The 16,361-nt window shown below is 41.5% G+C and overlaps 1 protein-coding gene across 3 annotated transcripts in view; it reads right to left on the reverse strand.

Moving 5' to 3' along the window:
• The window catches only part of CSE1L (chromosome segregation 1 like), a 42,839-nt gene that overhangs the window by 19,737 nt on the left and 6,741 nt on the right, over positions 1-16,361 (reverse strand). For all 3 annotated transcript variants that reach the window (XM_075011796.1, XM_075011797.1, XM_075011795.1), the window contains exons 2-10: positions 14,297-14,392; positions 13,524-13,666; positions 8,127-8,228; positions 6,706-6,851; positions 6,295-6,385; positions 5,937-6,044; positions 3,996-4,088; positions 479-646; positions 270-399 (exon numbers count right to left, since the gene is read on the reverse strand). In XM_075011796.1, coding sequence (XP_074867897.1) covers positions 270-399; positions 479-646; positions 3,996-4,088; positions 5,937-6,044; positions 6,295-6,385; positions 6,706-6,851; positions 8,127-8,228; positions 13,524-13,666; positions 14,297-14,381 — 1,066 coding nt within the window. In that variant the 5' untranslated portion in view covers positions 14,382-14,392. The remainder of the gene's footprint in view (positions 1-269; positions 400-478; positions 647-3,995; positions 4,089-5,936; positions 6,045-6,294; positions 6,386-6,705; positions 6,852-8,126; positions 8,229-13,523; positions 13,667-14,296; positions 14,393-16,361) is intronic.

Raw genomic sequence — 16,361 nt, forward strand, 5'->3', positions numbered from 1 at the left:
CAATAATTTTAAAAATTCATAGTAATAGCTTAACTTGAAATTACAAGAGATGGGGCTGCCATCATTCCTCTCAAACAGATTTTTGTACATTATTTCCACAGTAAAGCAACACACTATACAACAGACTTGATTTGTCTCTTGTGCACGGGTGTGCTGGGACCAACCATGCAGTCCTCACATTAATAAAGATGTAAACAAAACCACCACTACACCCAAAATTATCTTTCACTGGTGATAATTGCTATTAATATGCCTTGAATTAGCATTACCTCTAAATTCCATGTTGGGAACAATAACTTTTTCACAGATGCTTGTCAGGGTATTCTGATCTTCAAACAAATGTTTATAATGTGGCCTCTCACAAACTGAGGCCAAAAACTGGATTGCGTTGCTTACTAGCTAGAATATAAAACAGACCCATTTTTAGTATAATGGAACAGTAAATTCTAAAAGTAGATGGAAATATAAAACAACTTACCAAGTCATATTTAACTTCTTGGCCTGTTGTGACCAACAAATTCCAGATCGCTGTGACAAAACGAGGCAAGTAAGGCTGGAATTCTTCATCATATTTTTGAGCATACAAAGCAGCATTATCACAAATTTGGGATTTCAACAGCTCCAATAATCCAGCTTCCTCTTCATCCTCATATAAAACAAAACTAAAAACTCAAACATGCAAATGCAAAACATTGCAAAACATTGCAAAACATGCAAACATTTCAACACTAGTGAACCAATATAAAAAGGAGGAAAGTATTTTATAATATTGTGTTACTTGTGCTTTACAGTTCTAAGTAGGAGATACAGAGTGAATGGTCACCATGTAGAGAAACACATAACAGGCTCCCTCAAGGATTTGTACAGGGTCTAGGGCTTTTTAAAATATTTGTAAATGTTCTGGAAAAGATGGTGACTACTAAGCTTGAAAGTTTGCAGACAATACAAAATTATCCAACATGCTTAAGGCTACATCTACACTACAAGAGAAATTTGAATTTAAGGCAGTTAGCTTGATTGTATCAAGTGACTGTCTTCCTGTAAATACCACTAGCTCCATTTAAGGAGCACTAACATCGATATCATAATATTGTTGGAACTGTGTGGTTGTAGCATCAAGCTTGAATTTAACCGTTCGAATACAGGTTATTGTGGAAGCGCCATGCCTTTGAATCCAATTCATTAGCCTTCAGAGGATGACTGGCGCTCTTGCACCTGGCTCCCGGCTGCCTGCCACTTGTGGGAGCTGGGAAACTGATCAGAGTGGTCAGTTTCCCAGCTTCTGTAAGTGATGGAGAGCTGGGAATCTAGTAGCAGGATGAGTGCTGCCAGTGGTGGGGGTGCAGCAGGGCCTGTGGGGAGTGCACAGAATACATGGCAGAGGGAACTGTGGCATAGGTTCCCACAATGCACTTCTGCAACAGTCAATGCTTGGCCATTCAGAGTGGCGCTATTAACTTGACTTTGTGGAAAGTGAGGATGCTCAAAATCCAATTTATAAAACCCAGCATTATAAAATCAAATTTAATAAAATTGAATTTATCTGGTAGTGTAGATGTAGCCTAAGACTAAAGCTATCCATGAAGTTACAGAAAGGTTTCAGAAAACTGGGCAACAAAACGGGCAATCAAATTCAGTCCTGAAATAAAGTAATACCCATTGGAAAACATGGGGTCTAATTTTCCTGTTACCACACAAGAAAGATCTTGATGTCACTGATCAGATGTTTTCAGAGAACTATTAACAATGGACAGCATGAGACAAACTAACAGAATGTTAAGAACCAGTACAAAAGAGGTACATCACACAAAAAAGCATCACAATGTTATTATATAAAAATCAATGTACGCCCCACCTTCAATTATATGTGAAGTTCTGGTTGCCCCATCACCAAAAAGATATATTAAAATTGGGTGGGGAAAAAAAAAGTATAGAGAAGGGCAATAAAAATGACTGAGCTATGGAAAAGCTTCCATATGAGGAGAGATTAAAAAGACAGCCTGTTCAAGCTTTGAAAAAGAGGCTAATAAGGGTAGAAATCATGATTGCTATGAGAAAGTGTGAATGAGGAAGTATTATTTAACCTTTCACATAACACACAATGTGTCTGGTTGTGGGGGAGTGTCACACAATTAAATTAATAGGCAGCAAATAAAATGAAGTATTTCTTCACACAACATACAATCAACCTCTGGAACTCACTACCAGGAGATCTTGCGACAGCCAAAAATATAACAGTATTAAAATAGCTGTTAATGGACCTATTAGCCAAGATAGTCAGAATGCAACCCTCGACTCCAGTAGACCCTCAGCCTCCAACTGCCAAAACCTGGGACTGGACAATAGGGGACAGATCACTCAATTGTCTCATTCTGTTCACTGCCCTTGAATCATCTGGCAGTGGTACTGAGCTACAGGGATCATGAGCCTGATCCAGTAGGGCCATTCTTATGATTTCTTAAAAGATCAAAGCCCCATTTTCCTGGAACTATTAAAATGTCTGATGCTGGAACTTACTGACTACAAAGTCACAACTTTATAAAAATATAATTATCTTAACGTAAAGAGTTTGAAAGCGGCTATGAAGACGTACTTCCAGTGCTTCTGATGTGAATTAGAGTTGGCAAAGAATTCAATTACAGAAGAATACCTTTAGGTTGGTGAAATGCGCAGCTGAACAGATACTGACAGGGTTTCCTCCAAAAAAGCTGTAGCTACTCACTGCACTTTCCTACAGCTTTTTAAAGCAGTGTTCTTAAAATGCTTTGGCTCCATCAAGTGGCAGAACACTGTACTACACTAATCCCTCCATTTTATAGACCCCGATTTAGTGGGCTTCAGGAACAATGGATGCTCCCCCCAACCCTCGTTGTTCCCAAAGTCTGCTGGAGTACATAAAATCCTAATCCTCCCCCCTACCAAAAGGAGGAGGATTTATCGTTGCCGCAGATGGCGCTCTATACAAACCTCACCCTTGCTGGGAGGAGTGAGTGGCGGCTCTAGCTCCCACAGGTCATGAGGTGGCACCTCCAGCAGTGCACAGCGAGGAGACTTTAGCTGCACACAGCAGGTGCCTCCAGCCATGCACATTGGTGGTGTCCCAGATGCATGAAGGGATCTGAGCCAGGGAGGGTCCGGGGGCTCCTTCAGCAGTGGCTTTGATGACTGGCAGGGTTTTTTTGGTTTCGTTTTTTGGGGGTTTGTTTTGGGTTTTTTTGGGTGGGGGCAGTCAACCTTTGCATTTAACAGACTTCAAGAACAACGGACACCCTTCCCCTTGATTAGTCTGTTAAATGAAGGTTTTACTATACCTCTATGTTGGAACATATTTGCAAACCAATTATGTTACTCTTAAAATTATGAAAAATGCAGTAAGGCCCAGACCACGGATTCAAACTTTGAGAATTGGCTATTGGAGTCATTTAAAATGAGGCACATGAGCATCTGAAAACAATAACACTACTTGAGAAAATACCCACAATGCCACAGATGACTTGCACAGCACAAAGGCCAATACCCAGCACTTTCAATGGATTGAGACATAAAGGTAGTCTTGTAAAGAAGTCTCTTCCCTGAGCTGACAAATTTTCAGTGATTTATTAGCTCTGGGTACTATAACTAAATTAGGCTCATGTGCAGGATTACCATGTACAGCCACATGGCTCAGGCTCTTTAAGAGAGTAATCTGGGAAAATACAGTGACTCTGAAGAATTTGTTCACTTGCACATGCTCAATGGTGGACATGACTCTGCTATGCCACTATACACTTATTTTCATGCATACAGTTCAGACAGACAATCTGAGCCTAATGGTTTCAGGTAATGGGGTTTTCTAAATTTCCCCAAAATATGTTCCTTGTTTGCAACTGTATAAACTCCCTTGGTGCCTACATGCAAGAAATTAGGATTTTCAGATAATGGCAGACCTGAATTTTTAGTCATTCCTTCCCACTGCAAACAGTTTTGAACAGAGGGAAATTTTATGGAATACTCACATCAGTCTGTAAAAGTTTGTTATCTAATGTTAAAAGACTATGAAAATTTGTCATCCAGGTTTCCATGTTGTCTTCAAAAAACTCAGGGAGATCCTATGAAGGAGGAAAGTATGACAAACATGTTGTAAGGTCAGTCCAGGGGTTCTACTTGTTTGATAGCTTTATACAGTTACAGTCCACTGTCCATTAACAATTTATTTTCTCAAAAAGGAAGACAAAGTATATAGGAAACAGAGCAAGACCGTGGCTGGTATAGAGACACCACACACTACTGCTTCTGTCTCTAATATTTGTAGACTCCACATTAGCGAACGTTTGAGCCATGAGGGAGGCTGGATTTTCTCCTCTGAAAGATGGCAGGGGAGAATCTGTTCATGGTCCTTTTTGTCCTCACTCCTCTTGCCTCCCTTTGGCTCAAAATATAAAAGTGCAGGCTGCTCCTTTTGCTCAATCTTTCTCTTCAGTCCAAGAAGAAAGAAACAGGAGTAGACTTCAACAGCCTAAGGGGAACATGTGTCACACTTCTAGGATGTGAAGAAGTGGGCCTGTCCCATGAAAGCTCATCACAGAATATATCATTTTGTAAGTCGTTAAAATGCTACATTTCTGCTGTTTTGTTGGAGTACAGACTAACACGGTTACCTCTCTGTTACTATTCTAGGGCCCATGTTCACATGGGCCCCTTGCGCTTTACAGAATCTAAAAGTATGCTTGTTAGCTTGTTCTTAAAAGCAGATATGCTTGTTTTATATTTTATTGATTCTATGGCAACACAATAGTGAAATTATCCTACTATCATAAAATTAAAGTTAATAAAATCACTTTACATTTGATTTGCTTGAGACACTTCACAGCTGTCTTCTGCCAAGCCTTATTAGGCATGCAAAACAGTCTGATACTTAGGAAACAATGTCCAGTGAATGCCACCATTGCTGTTGTAATTAACACTGAACACTCAAACAAAAATAGAGAAGTCCCAAATTGACAGTCTTGATAGTTTTAATTATTGTTTAACTTATAAGAAACAACAAAAGCTTTTCAGGACTCAAACTTTATGCATCACGAAGAAGCAGAGTGGCCACAAAAAGAGTTCTTGTTTCTAAGAGCGTTTAGCAATTCACCTGCAACTTACTAGCCTTGTACTTTTCCCTGTCTTATCCGCTACTTAAAGAGTTTAACCCAGGAGTGGCCAACCTTTTTTAATTAGGGGCCACAATTTTTTTTACCTCTACCAGGGACGGAACACAAAATAACCCCATACCTGCCCGGCACCCCACCCCCATGCTTAACCCCTCTCAGCTCCAAACTGCCCCATCCCCTACCCCCAGGGCTTAACCTCTCTCTGTCCCAAATCCAGGAGTAACTTACCTCACACAGGAGTTCCACATGCTGCCACCCCCGACCCTCCTACTCCCCTCTCCATCATACAGTGTGCGTGGCTCTCTACCCTGCCACGCTGAAATAACGGGACTCAATTTAATTGGTTTAACGGCCAGATCCCTCCTGCCGGCTGTTCAACCAATTAAATTGAGTTCTACTCTTTCAGCACAGTAGGGCAAGGGAGCCAGAGGAGGGAGCGAGCAGCATCAGCATCCAGAGCTTTAAATGGCTCCTTAAAGAGTCACATGCGGCTCAGAACCACCCAGCCGGCTTTCAAAATGGCACCACTGCTGGCTCCACAGGCCTGTTTCTGGCACCCCGGGGGACATGTTGGCCACCCCTGGTTTTACCACCTCAGGAAGACTAAAAATTAGCTTCAGGTTGGCAAACATCTAAGTCAAATCTTAGCCTCTGCACAGTCCCTCGTGTAGGCACAGGTTAATACTTGACCAGATCACATGTCCCACAAGGGAACTTTAAGGTATTCTACAGCAATAATTGTAACAGCTTAGGCTTTTTTGGAGCAAACCCAGTAAGTAGGAACAAAAAAGTAAGATCCACCTGAAAATTCAAACTGTAGAACAATTTTGCAATCAGAATTAGAGAAGAGAAGAGAACCTTCAAAGCACTGGCATCATTTGCATGTGTACTGCAAAGTTCAATGGTAGCCTAGAAAAGAAGAAAGAATTAACAGGAAACCAACAGAAAAGTACTGTGTGTATTGCAAATGCCACATAATGTTGTAATTTTATTGAGAGCATGTTACAGAGCACAGATTTCAGTTGTCAGTTTAAAATTCAGCATGTTTCTAAGAAACAATGTCTAAATAACTTGCACTCCATGACAATTTACAAGTCTATCCGAAGCATTAAATCATCCCTAAAAGAAGATAAACAAAACTTCAGAAATAATGCTGTACCTTAAAGAGATTTGTCAAGGGCAGTGCAAAGGCATCAAGGACAAGTTTGATCTCAGTCCACAGTTCATTTGATTTAAATTCATGGCGGTACCTGGTAAATGAAGGGAGGGGGAAAAAGAATGGTAACAGCACTTCATTCCAATTTAATGTCTGTCTAATTATTTATACGGAATTCAGAACCTTGAGACAAGTCAATTCAAGCAAATGTAAGAACCAAATGCTACTATTAAAAATACCCATGTAAGGTATGAAATTCAATAACCACTTAAATAAAGCTATCAATCATTACAAAGTCAGTAACTTCAATTAGAAGCCGCAAATGATGAACACAACCATGAAATTCAATTTAATAAGCAAAGGTATGTGCATTTTAGTAGAAGTTCTGGAATCCACAAATTAATCCCTTAATACCTTTTAAATAAGGAGTGGGCAGTACGAAGGACTCCATTAATGACATGGAAATCTCCACTCTGAAAACGGTTCACCATTTCTGTCAGCAGGTCTGGCCATTTCTGAGGGAAGTCTTCCCTGCCAATAATGCTAATGGCATCACTTAACTGGAAATGAAATTTAACCATTATATCATATATTACACTATGTTGTCCACAGATGGCATAAGTGTTGATCACTATGTGCCACTGCTAGTGGCTCCTACCCGGCACGGAGGTCAGCTGCTAATACTGGCTAGGCTGCAGAGGATGAACTTCCTCTTCCCCTGCAGAGAGCAGCCAGGGCCACCTCCAGAAGCCTTCATGGACTGCAGGAAGCTCTGTAACCCAGCCAGCACTTCCTATCTCCTTGGCTCCTCAGCTATGGTGGGTGTGGTTAGTGTACAGTGCTGCTTCCCACTCCACGCCCATGCATCCCGACCCTCCATATACAGAGGTCCCCAAACACACATGCAGAGACCCCTCTGAGCCTCTCATACCCAAACCCCCAACCACCGTAATCCTCAACCACAAACCTGCTGAGCCTCTCCCCGCAAGCATCTGGCCCTCTGCTACTACACCCAGACCATCTCTGCTGAGCCCCAACCTCCTTCACTGGGAACCCCTGCCCCTGAAATCCCACTCACCTGCACCCGGAACCTCTCAAATAGTTTCTATGCATCCAGATCCCCCCTCCACTAAACTGCCCACACCCAGACTGTCCCACACAAAACCCCCTCATCCCACAACTAGATTCTGCTGTATTAAGCCCCTTTACACTTGACTCCTACTGAACTAAATCTGGTTGCCCCACACCTGAATCAGCGATAAGGGACAGGCATGCAAAACTCTGTCCCTATCACTTGCTATCTTGGTATGCATGGCAGGAAGGGGCGAAGCGTTGGAGGGTGTTTCTGGAGCTGGCCCTGCCCTTGAATATGCCAGGGTCTGAAGCACACCCAGCACTGGGTCCAGGAGCTAGGATGCCGGATGATCTCCCACCTCCATGCAGCCAGTGGTCTGTGCTCTCCACTGCCATGCTTGAGCCTCCAGATTTTTTTTTTTTAAACTGATAAATAGAATATGCAGAATTCTCAAATACTGTGCACAGAATTTTTATTTTCTGGTGCAAAAGTCTCTGCGGAGAATACAGTGACTGACACATGACAAAGACTCAAACGCTCACTTGCTGTAGGTGAGTCAGATTGAGGGGAATTATAAATTAAAGAAAAAAAACCCCACACATTTTATCCACCTGTTCTCAGAGAGAGGAACCTGTATATAACTAGAGAGAGAACAGGGCTCTGATCTCCTTTCAGGACTTCTGGGCACAAGAGTATCCTGAAGGTCTCAGTGAAACAACCCGAAAAAAAAACAAAAACCCATTTCATTCTGTCATCTTACCTGTTTTTGAATTTGTTCTGGACTGCTCAGCATCAAGTGGACTATGTTGGCTTTAATAGCTCTCCTGTCTGCTTCACATATTTTGTTTGGTTCATCTTCAATCTAAATGTAAAACATTAGTTAAATGACAAACATATTTTACACCTTGGTGCAAGAAAAGGAAAAAAATACTCAAATATTTTTAGCGTTCTTCACTTAAGTTGAGCATGTTGCATCACTATAAGGAAACCTAGCACAGAAAACTGAGTGTTTGCTATCATCTTTATTTTTAATGATACAGTAGACCCCCAACTTACATGTAGGTTGTGTTCCTGGGCAACAATGCATAAGCCAAATTTCATGCAAGTCGAGACTGGGTAGGGGAGGGGCCCTGCCACGTTCATGCTCCGTTCTGCTGTGACTAGCTCCCTGCTCCTGTGAGCGGTGGGGAGCCAGGAACCAGGCAGAAGCCTGGCTCTCATCTCCCCTCTGTTTGCAGGAGCTGGGAAACTGACCAGCCTCCAGAACAGATGACATTATAATCAAAGAGGCTGACAAAGGAGGAGCTGTAGTCATCATTAATAGGTCAGACTATGAACAAAAGGCTGCCAGGTAACCAATACCACATTCTACAGGCCTCTTTCCTCTGATCCCACTGAAGAATACCAAAAGACACTAAAACATCTGCTCAAGAAACTGACGCGAAATTGACACGGCTCTCCACCGCCTGGCTCCTTCAGATGGGGCTCCCTTTTGAAAGGGCCCTGCCTACTTCAAAGTCCCCTTATTCCCATCTGCTCATAGGGATAAGGGGACTTCAAAGTAGGCAGGGTCCTTTCGAAAAGGAGCCCTGTCTGGATGAGCCGCGTCAATTTCGAAGCGCCGCGGCTGCCTGCATGTTAATGAGGCACTGAATATATATTTCAGTGCTTCATTAGTAAACTTCGAAATGGCCATTTGCATGGCCATTTCGAAGTTTGGGGCTAGCGTAGACACGGCCATTGACTGTTTTCTTACTTATATGCTTCCAACTTCCACCCAAGACATCACATGAGCCGAGCCCTAAGATACGACCATAACTACTCTAATCCTATGGACAGAGAAAAACATACAAGCTCTTTATCAAGCACTCTTAAAACAATTATCCTCCTGGGGGAAGGAGAGAAACAGACTGACAGAGCCAAATGAGTATCCATAAGTCATCTACTTCACGATAGGCCTAACAAGAAAAAAAGAACAGCACTTGTTGTAACCTAGGGCACATCACTGACAACTAGCTCCCTTATACTGGAACATGATCTCTCACTCTTACAGGTCTTGAGCAACAGATCAGTCCTCTACTACAGGCAACTGCCCAACACTCACCAGCAGCCACACACCATACCACAGAACCACTACGCCAGGAACCTCTCTCTGCAACAACCCATGGTGCCAACTATGTCCACGTATTACAATACGGCACCATCACTGGACCTAACCACATCGGCCACACTGTCAGGGGCTCATGCACCTGCACATCCACTAATGTGATATACGGCATCATGTGCCAGCACTGCGCTTCTGCCACATACATTGGACAAACTGGACAGTCTCTGCACCAAAGAATGTACAGACATAAAACCAACATCAGGAACTGGAATACACGTAAACCTATAGAGGAACACTTTAGTCTTCCCGGACATTCAATAATGGATTTAAAAGTAGCCATTCTTTTATGAAAGAATTTTACCAAAAGATTACAAAGGGAGAAGTCTGAATTAGAATCCACTTGTAAATCTGATGCGTTTAACCTAGGCCTGAACAGAGAGCATATCTATCTTACGCATTACAATCTCCCCACCTTTGATATTAACAGGTGACCCATCCTACTCAATTTGCTTCATTAACTGATCCTACCAGTGACAGGTAATCCCTTTTCTCCTTTTCATTCTCCCCTGTTCCCCACCCCCGTTATATAAAACCCTGGATTCTATTTTTCTACTTCATCTGAGGAAGTGGGTTTTACCCTCAAAAACTCAAGACCTAATACATTTGTTAGCCTGTATGGTGCTATAAGACTTCTTGTTATTTGTGAAGCTACACACTAACACAGCTTCCCCTCTGAGACTATGTTGATCCTAACAGTCCTCCAACAATTGTCTCACAATACTGACATCCATCATTCTGGTCACTCCACTGGCCAATCACCACAGAAAAGGGAAATCCCTCACTAAAGCTCTGTACATTGCTGAAATGTCTTTTCCTGACTGTCCATCTCACTGAGCACAATGACCACTTTTCCACTGTTTTGGGCAACTGCCCATCTTACCAGATCAGCTACATGCTCCAGATGTGCTCCAGCCAGAAGACTGAATTGGATTTACTGGGTCAAAGGGCAGAAGAGGATGTGTAAATACAGATATGGACCAGCCATAGAAACATGAACTGTGAACAGACTGCACAGGGCAAACAGAAGGCGTATGACTGGGATCAGCTGCATCAAAGCAGAAGAAATGTTAGCAGGCATATCAGAAGTCTAAGGAGGCCAATAGTTGATCCAAAGCTAAGCTGCAGACCCGGTACTTTTACAAAGAACTGCATGCCATACTTGGATGCCACCACCACCACCCTACACTCCCTTTTGGATACCACTGAAGAGTCCAAATCATAAATCCCTGGTACGAACAGCAAGGATGAGGGCGACAGGGAGACATGCAACCAGGGGGTGATGAATGGTTAAACCATTAGCAAGGACCTATTTGACACTTCATTGCAGTCCGTGCCTATGCAAAAAATAATGCCAGTATTTAAAGCCATTGCCCCATACTTGATTGCATGAATTGTAAGTCAGGGCCACCTTCATCTCCCTCAGTCTCAGGAGGCCGTGGCTAAGCTGTGAGTGGCATGGTGCACAATCCCACTGAAGCAGAAAAGTGAATCCCTTTTTTAACATTTAGAGAACAGTGGAAGGGGGTTCTGAACCTTAACTCTCACTTTGACTATACTCAAAATGTTTTTTCTGTATTATATCCATAGCTGATGCGGTTGCAGCAATGGGGCGTTTGCTTTCTACACTGGTGGAATGTCTGAGCCACAGGAGAAAGAATGACTTGGGATAACATTTTTAGCAAAAACTTCAAGCCAGTACTGCATCAGACCATGAACAGAGGACCTGGAAGATGAACATTATCAATGACAGGAAAAAGAAAGTATCAAACAGGAGAAAAGCACAGGAGTTGGAGTTTGTTGGTTTTTCGGCAACACAGTTGCTTTGGATTCTTCTGGCCCTAATGACTCAAAAAAAATCCCTGGTTCACCTCCTGTTGAAGTCCACGGGAACTCCAGTACACCCCCATATTCCATGTGGCATCAGTGGCCACATCCTTACCACATCATACTGGGAGATGTTAAGGATAGCCGCAACTTCAAATATAACAGTCATGGCTCTAACAGGTCAGTGTATAGGTTGCTCAAATGGACATTACTATTTCTCCTCCCCCACCCTTCTTTAAGCTCTGTTCCACAAAAGTCTCTTAAAGTTTTAGTGTACTTAGTTTTAACTCGTACAGATTGTTTTAAGTATTTTCATTTACTGAAAAAGACAGTATTGTTTGGGAAAAAACATCTTTATTAGTTCTAATATATGCTGTAGAATGCCCTGTGGTACTGAAAGTATGCCCCCTTCCCCCCTCATTACTATACATTGTAACATAATTCATAGAACCAGTGAACTAAGTGTCATTATCAGATGCACACCAAGCACCACACAATTCATATCAAGCCCTAAACTACAGGCCCAAATAGAGCACAGTACATAATATATTACTACAACTTGCTGTTAAAATGGTCTTTCAAAGTCTCCTTGAATGATATAGCTCCACGCTGAGCTCTTTCGACAACTCTTGTCTAGCTATTCATATTCAGTGGACAGCTACTGTTCACTCTTTACTTTACAGATATTATGCAGGACACAATAGGCAGCTATGATCATTAGGATATTTTTCTTTCTGAGATTCAATTTTTGAATAAACACACCAGCACCCTTTCAGCCTACCAAAAGCATATTCATTGAGCCGCCTTCCCCCTACTGCTGAGCCAATAACAATCTTTCCTTTGCACGACCAAGATGGTCAGCATATATTTTCACGAACCAGGGGACTAAAGGATAGGCTGAGCACTTGAGGATCAGTATTGCCATTTCCATATATCAATGGTAATCTTCCAATTAAGAGAGTCCCTGCTTGTATCTTTCTCAACAGTCCTGTGTTCTTAAAGATGCTAGTGTTGTGCACCTTCCCTGAGCAGCCAAGACTGATTTCAGTACAGTGTCCCTGATGAGCCATCAGCACTTGCATAACCATTGAAAAATATCCTTCTCTCTTGATGTACTCTGAGGCAAAGTGCTCCAATGTCAAAACAAATAGATGCATACTGCCTGTTCCTCCACTGCAGTTAAAGCATACCACGGCAAATCCATGAATGTAATGTCTTGCACACTGCTGAGTTACAATCCTGTGTTGAAAGATATGATTAATGGCCCTGCACACTTCCATGACAAGAGTCCCTACAGTGGATTTTACAATTCCAAAATGACTTTGCAGTAACAGTAACAAACTGGCTTTGCAAGTTTCCACAGCATGACCACCACTCATTTTCCCACTTTCAGTGAAACTCATTCATGTGTACCCGCACTGGAAGGCTGTTAGGAACATGGCAGTGCATATCTGAGTATTTTGTAGCCACTGCTCCTCATTTCAAGCCTGCATTATGATGCAAGCCCATCGGTCAGTATCCATTTCCGAGGGCCAAAACCAGCATTCCAATACTTGCAGCTGCTCCATGTATGCCAACAACAATCGTGAACTAGTTCTCAATATATCCCACATCAATCAGTCAATCTGCTCTTCAGGAAAATCACCATGACTAACTAAAATGATAGAATGCCCAAATATGGGCAGTCTTTAAACTGAGTTAGCATGTTAGTTACAGCCTGACGTAAGCAAAGATAAACTAATGTAAAGAGGGTCTACATACAAAATTGTACTGATATATCTCAAGTGTTTTTTTTTTTTAAATCGCTTTTAGTTGAAATGTTGTGTTTAGATTGGGCTTGCAGTACGGTTGTCTTATTTTACAGATAAGTGAATGAAAAATTCTATATTCTTTATTTCATTATCCACCTCCACTCTTACGACACATCAAGGGAATGAGATTAACAGGAAGCTGACCATCTTCTCTCAGATATCAAGAGCCCAAATACTGTAAGTTCCTATCCTCTCAATAAGTCAAGATCTGTACTTTTCTGAATGATGCATCTATCATCTCTCAAAGCATGGGTATGCAAACATTTTCTAGAATTACTGGTCACAAAAAAATAGTTTGCTGTACATCAGAGATGTTACATTACATTTTATTGTATCTAGTCACCAAAATACCTACTATTCTCCAGTTTCTTTTAATATAATTCTTGAATGTTACAGAGGCACAGACTTTGATGACATTATCTTGAGACTTCTCCAGCAGTGTTAAGAGCAACAATGGGTAATTCTGGTTTCCTTCAACTGATTCGAGAAACTTCTCCGCTGTAAGATAATATGCTAAATTTAACAAAAAAATTCATCAATTTTTACACAAAGTCTTATTTCTCAATGCTGACAGAAAACAAGCCACCACTTAGTTAATTAGACTAGCGTTACATTAAATGTCTCAAGAAGAGATGTATGGAAATAGAATGTAATAATAATGCAAGAAAACCTGACAAATATTTAGTAACAGTGATGCTACAGCATTTCCATTACAAATAAAAGCTTTTAATGCAGAGCTGATTATGGAAATATTGCATCCTCACCATTTCTAAAAAGCAACGAACCCCAGCATCATATCCTGGATTATTTTTAATTAGCATTATTTATGCTTGGAAGCAGTGTTGCTTCTTTTCACCAACAATGATATTAATATAGTCAACAAAATATGAAATTATGAAAAGAAGGGAAATGGAAGAGAAGGAAAAAGAGGGGTTATAGATGGCTTTTATTTGTACACTGTTGCAGGGTTCCTTCAGAGACTCAACTACTTTAGAAACCAATTCAAAATAGTTTAAAGGTAGGAAAAAGATCGTGTCTAACAAACCTCAGTGGCAGTTCAGGCAGACAGAAGAGCTGAGTGGCTACTGTGCTTTTCAGCCATAAGCTATGCATTTTTAACTATTTTACCTGGACGCCGTATAGAAGGATCTGGATCTAGCGTCTTCTTTAGGTACTCTGTTAAAGTCTGTAAATTGGCATCACTGAGCTCCATAACTACAGAACCTAAAGGTTCATAAAAATATCTGGTTAAGAAATCAAAGTAAAAAATGGTTCCTATGCAATCTATTTACCAGCCCAATAAGTTGTGCATGCAATTATTTAAGGTTTACACTACAATATAATCTGCAATTTCAGAAAGTGCCTTTATAACCTATATTAGAATCAAACAAAACTTGTGAAATTAAATATACATAAAAAAGCAGAAAGCATGACATTTCTCTCAATTATGTACAATTGCTAACAACTATTCTGAGTTATGCCTCAGCACCTAGAAGACTGCCAGTAGAACAGTTTTAAGTTCTCTGCAAAGCTGGCTCTTGCTTAAGAGCGCATTTTCTTCTGCAAAGAACTTTCAGAATAAAATCCACACCCTATGAAGGAAAGCTCTTTCAAGCCAAGCTCTGCTACTCTTCCTCTCCCCTCATTATCCTACACATTTCCCAGCTCATCTGTGTTTAGCTGAGATCATTCAAGTGGCAATATCGCTCAAACAGAATCAAGACATTTCAATATCATTCAAGTGCCCCACCCCCGCATCTCCTTCCCCCACATTGGTCTTGGTAAGCAGCTGTACAATATAGGTATACAGACATACTCTGCCCTATTCAAATTCACATCATTTGTGAATAATTAGACTTGAACACATGGCTGCAGTGATAAGAAACGAACCATAACAGTGCCCTTTTCGTACAATCCCAGGTGAATGGGATTTACAGTAGGGATAAGTAGCAAGTTTTCATCTTTACAACAGGTTTCCTCCATTTCATACTCCGGATCTCATTGATTGCTTTCATCCTTGTTACAATCAGAAAATAAAAGGCACTTTGGCCATGCGCTACTGAATTAAAATTCTATTCCCACCAGTCTCAACCTATTTATTTGCTTTTCAGAGATTTCCTCTCTAGGAAACTGATGTTTGAAACAGCTTTGAATTCAGATGACTACTTTCCTTCTCTGATCTCAAAGTAGGAGTTAAGAATTTCAAAGCCCTTTTTGGCATCTTGCATGTTACTCAGTACCTCATACACTAGGACAGTGGTTTTCAACCAGTGTGCCATGGCACAGTGGTGTGGTGCAAGGTCTAAGTGTGCTGTGAAATTTTGTCAATTTTTCTTTACTGTGGCTCTTTGCAGAGGTTGGGGGGTGGGCGAGGGGCAGGAGGAATTGAAAATCCTGAGCCAGCTGGGCTCAAGCAGCAAGGCTCTTGTCAAAGACACAGTGAGGGGAAATGCCAACCCTGCAAGACTGCATTCGCTCCAGGAGGCAGCTGAAATGCTGCTTCTCAGCCCAAAAAGTCAGCAGGGAGCCCACCCCCATGCCCTGCTGTGGCAAGAGGGAAGAGCCTGTGATCTGAGACATGGCTTAAATGCCATATCCTGGCTCCAATGGGCTGCTGGGGCAGCGAGCCTGCTTTCAGTAGTTACTCCTTTACTCAACATCCCTAGAATAGCACTGAGCAGATTGTGATAATGTGCCTGAGCTCACTGACTGTGTATTTGAAATATTAATGCATTTAATCCTTCTTTAGCTTGTCGTATGCACTGCTATGTTGCAATTCTCTCTAGTAAGACCGTAACCATAGAAAATGTAAGTAAATGTGATGTTTATGAGCAATCGATTCAGCTGAAAAAAAGTGGGTGTCCCATGGAATTGTCTCTTATTGAAGTGTGCCGTGTTACTGAAAAGGTTGGGAAACACTGCTCTAAGGTCATAAGAAAGCCCATCTCCAAGCCTCTGTAATTTCACACTAAGACAGAATGGGCTTTACTCCTTGGAGAGTTTATTATAAAGTAAGAGAAAAAACTCAAACAGAATGAAACTGAAGTGTGTCTTCACTGTCCCGTTTCAGATTTTGGACTAAATATTGCTTACCCTATATAAATAATCCCCTGATATTAATGAGCCCATATCTGCACCAACCAAAGGAAAAATGAATCCATTCACATAAATATTGTTAACACTTGGTGCCATA

Source organism: Carettochelys insculpta, chromosome 17 (assembly GCF_033958435.1).
Source record: "Carettochelys insculpta isolate YL-2023 chromosome 17, ASM3395843v1, whole genome shotgun sequence".
Taxonomy (NCBI): domain Eukaryota; kingdom Metazoa; phylum Chordata; order Testudines; family Carettochelyidae; genus Carettochelys; species Carettochelys insculpta.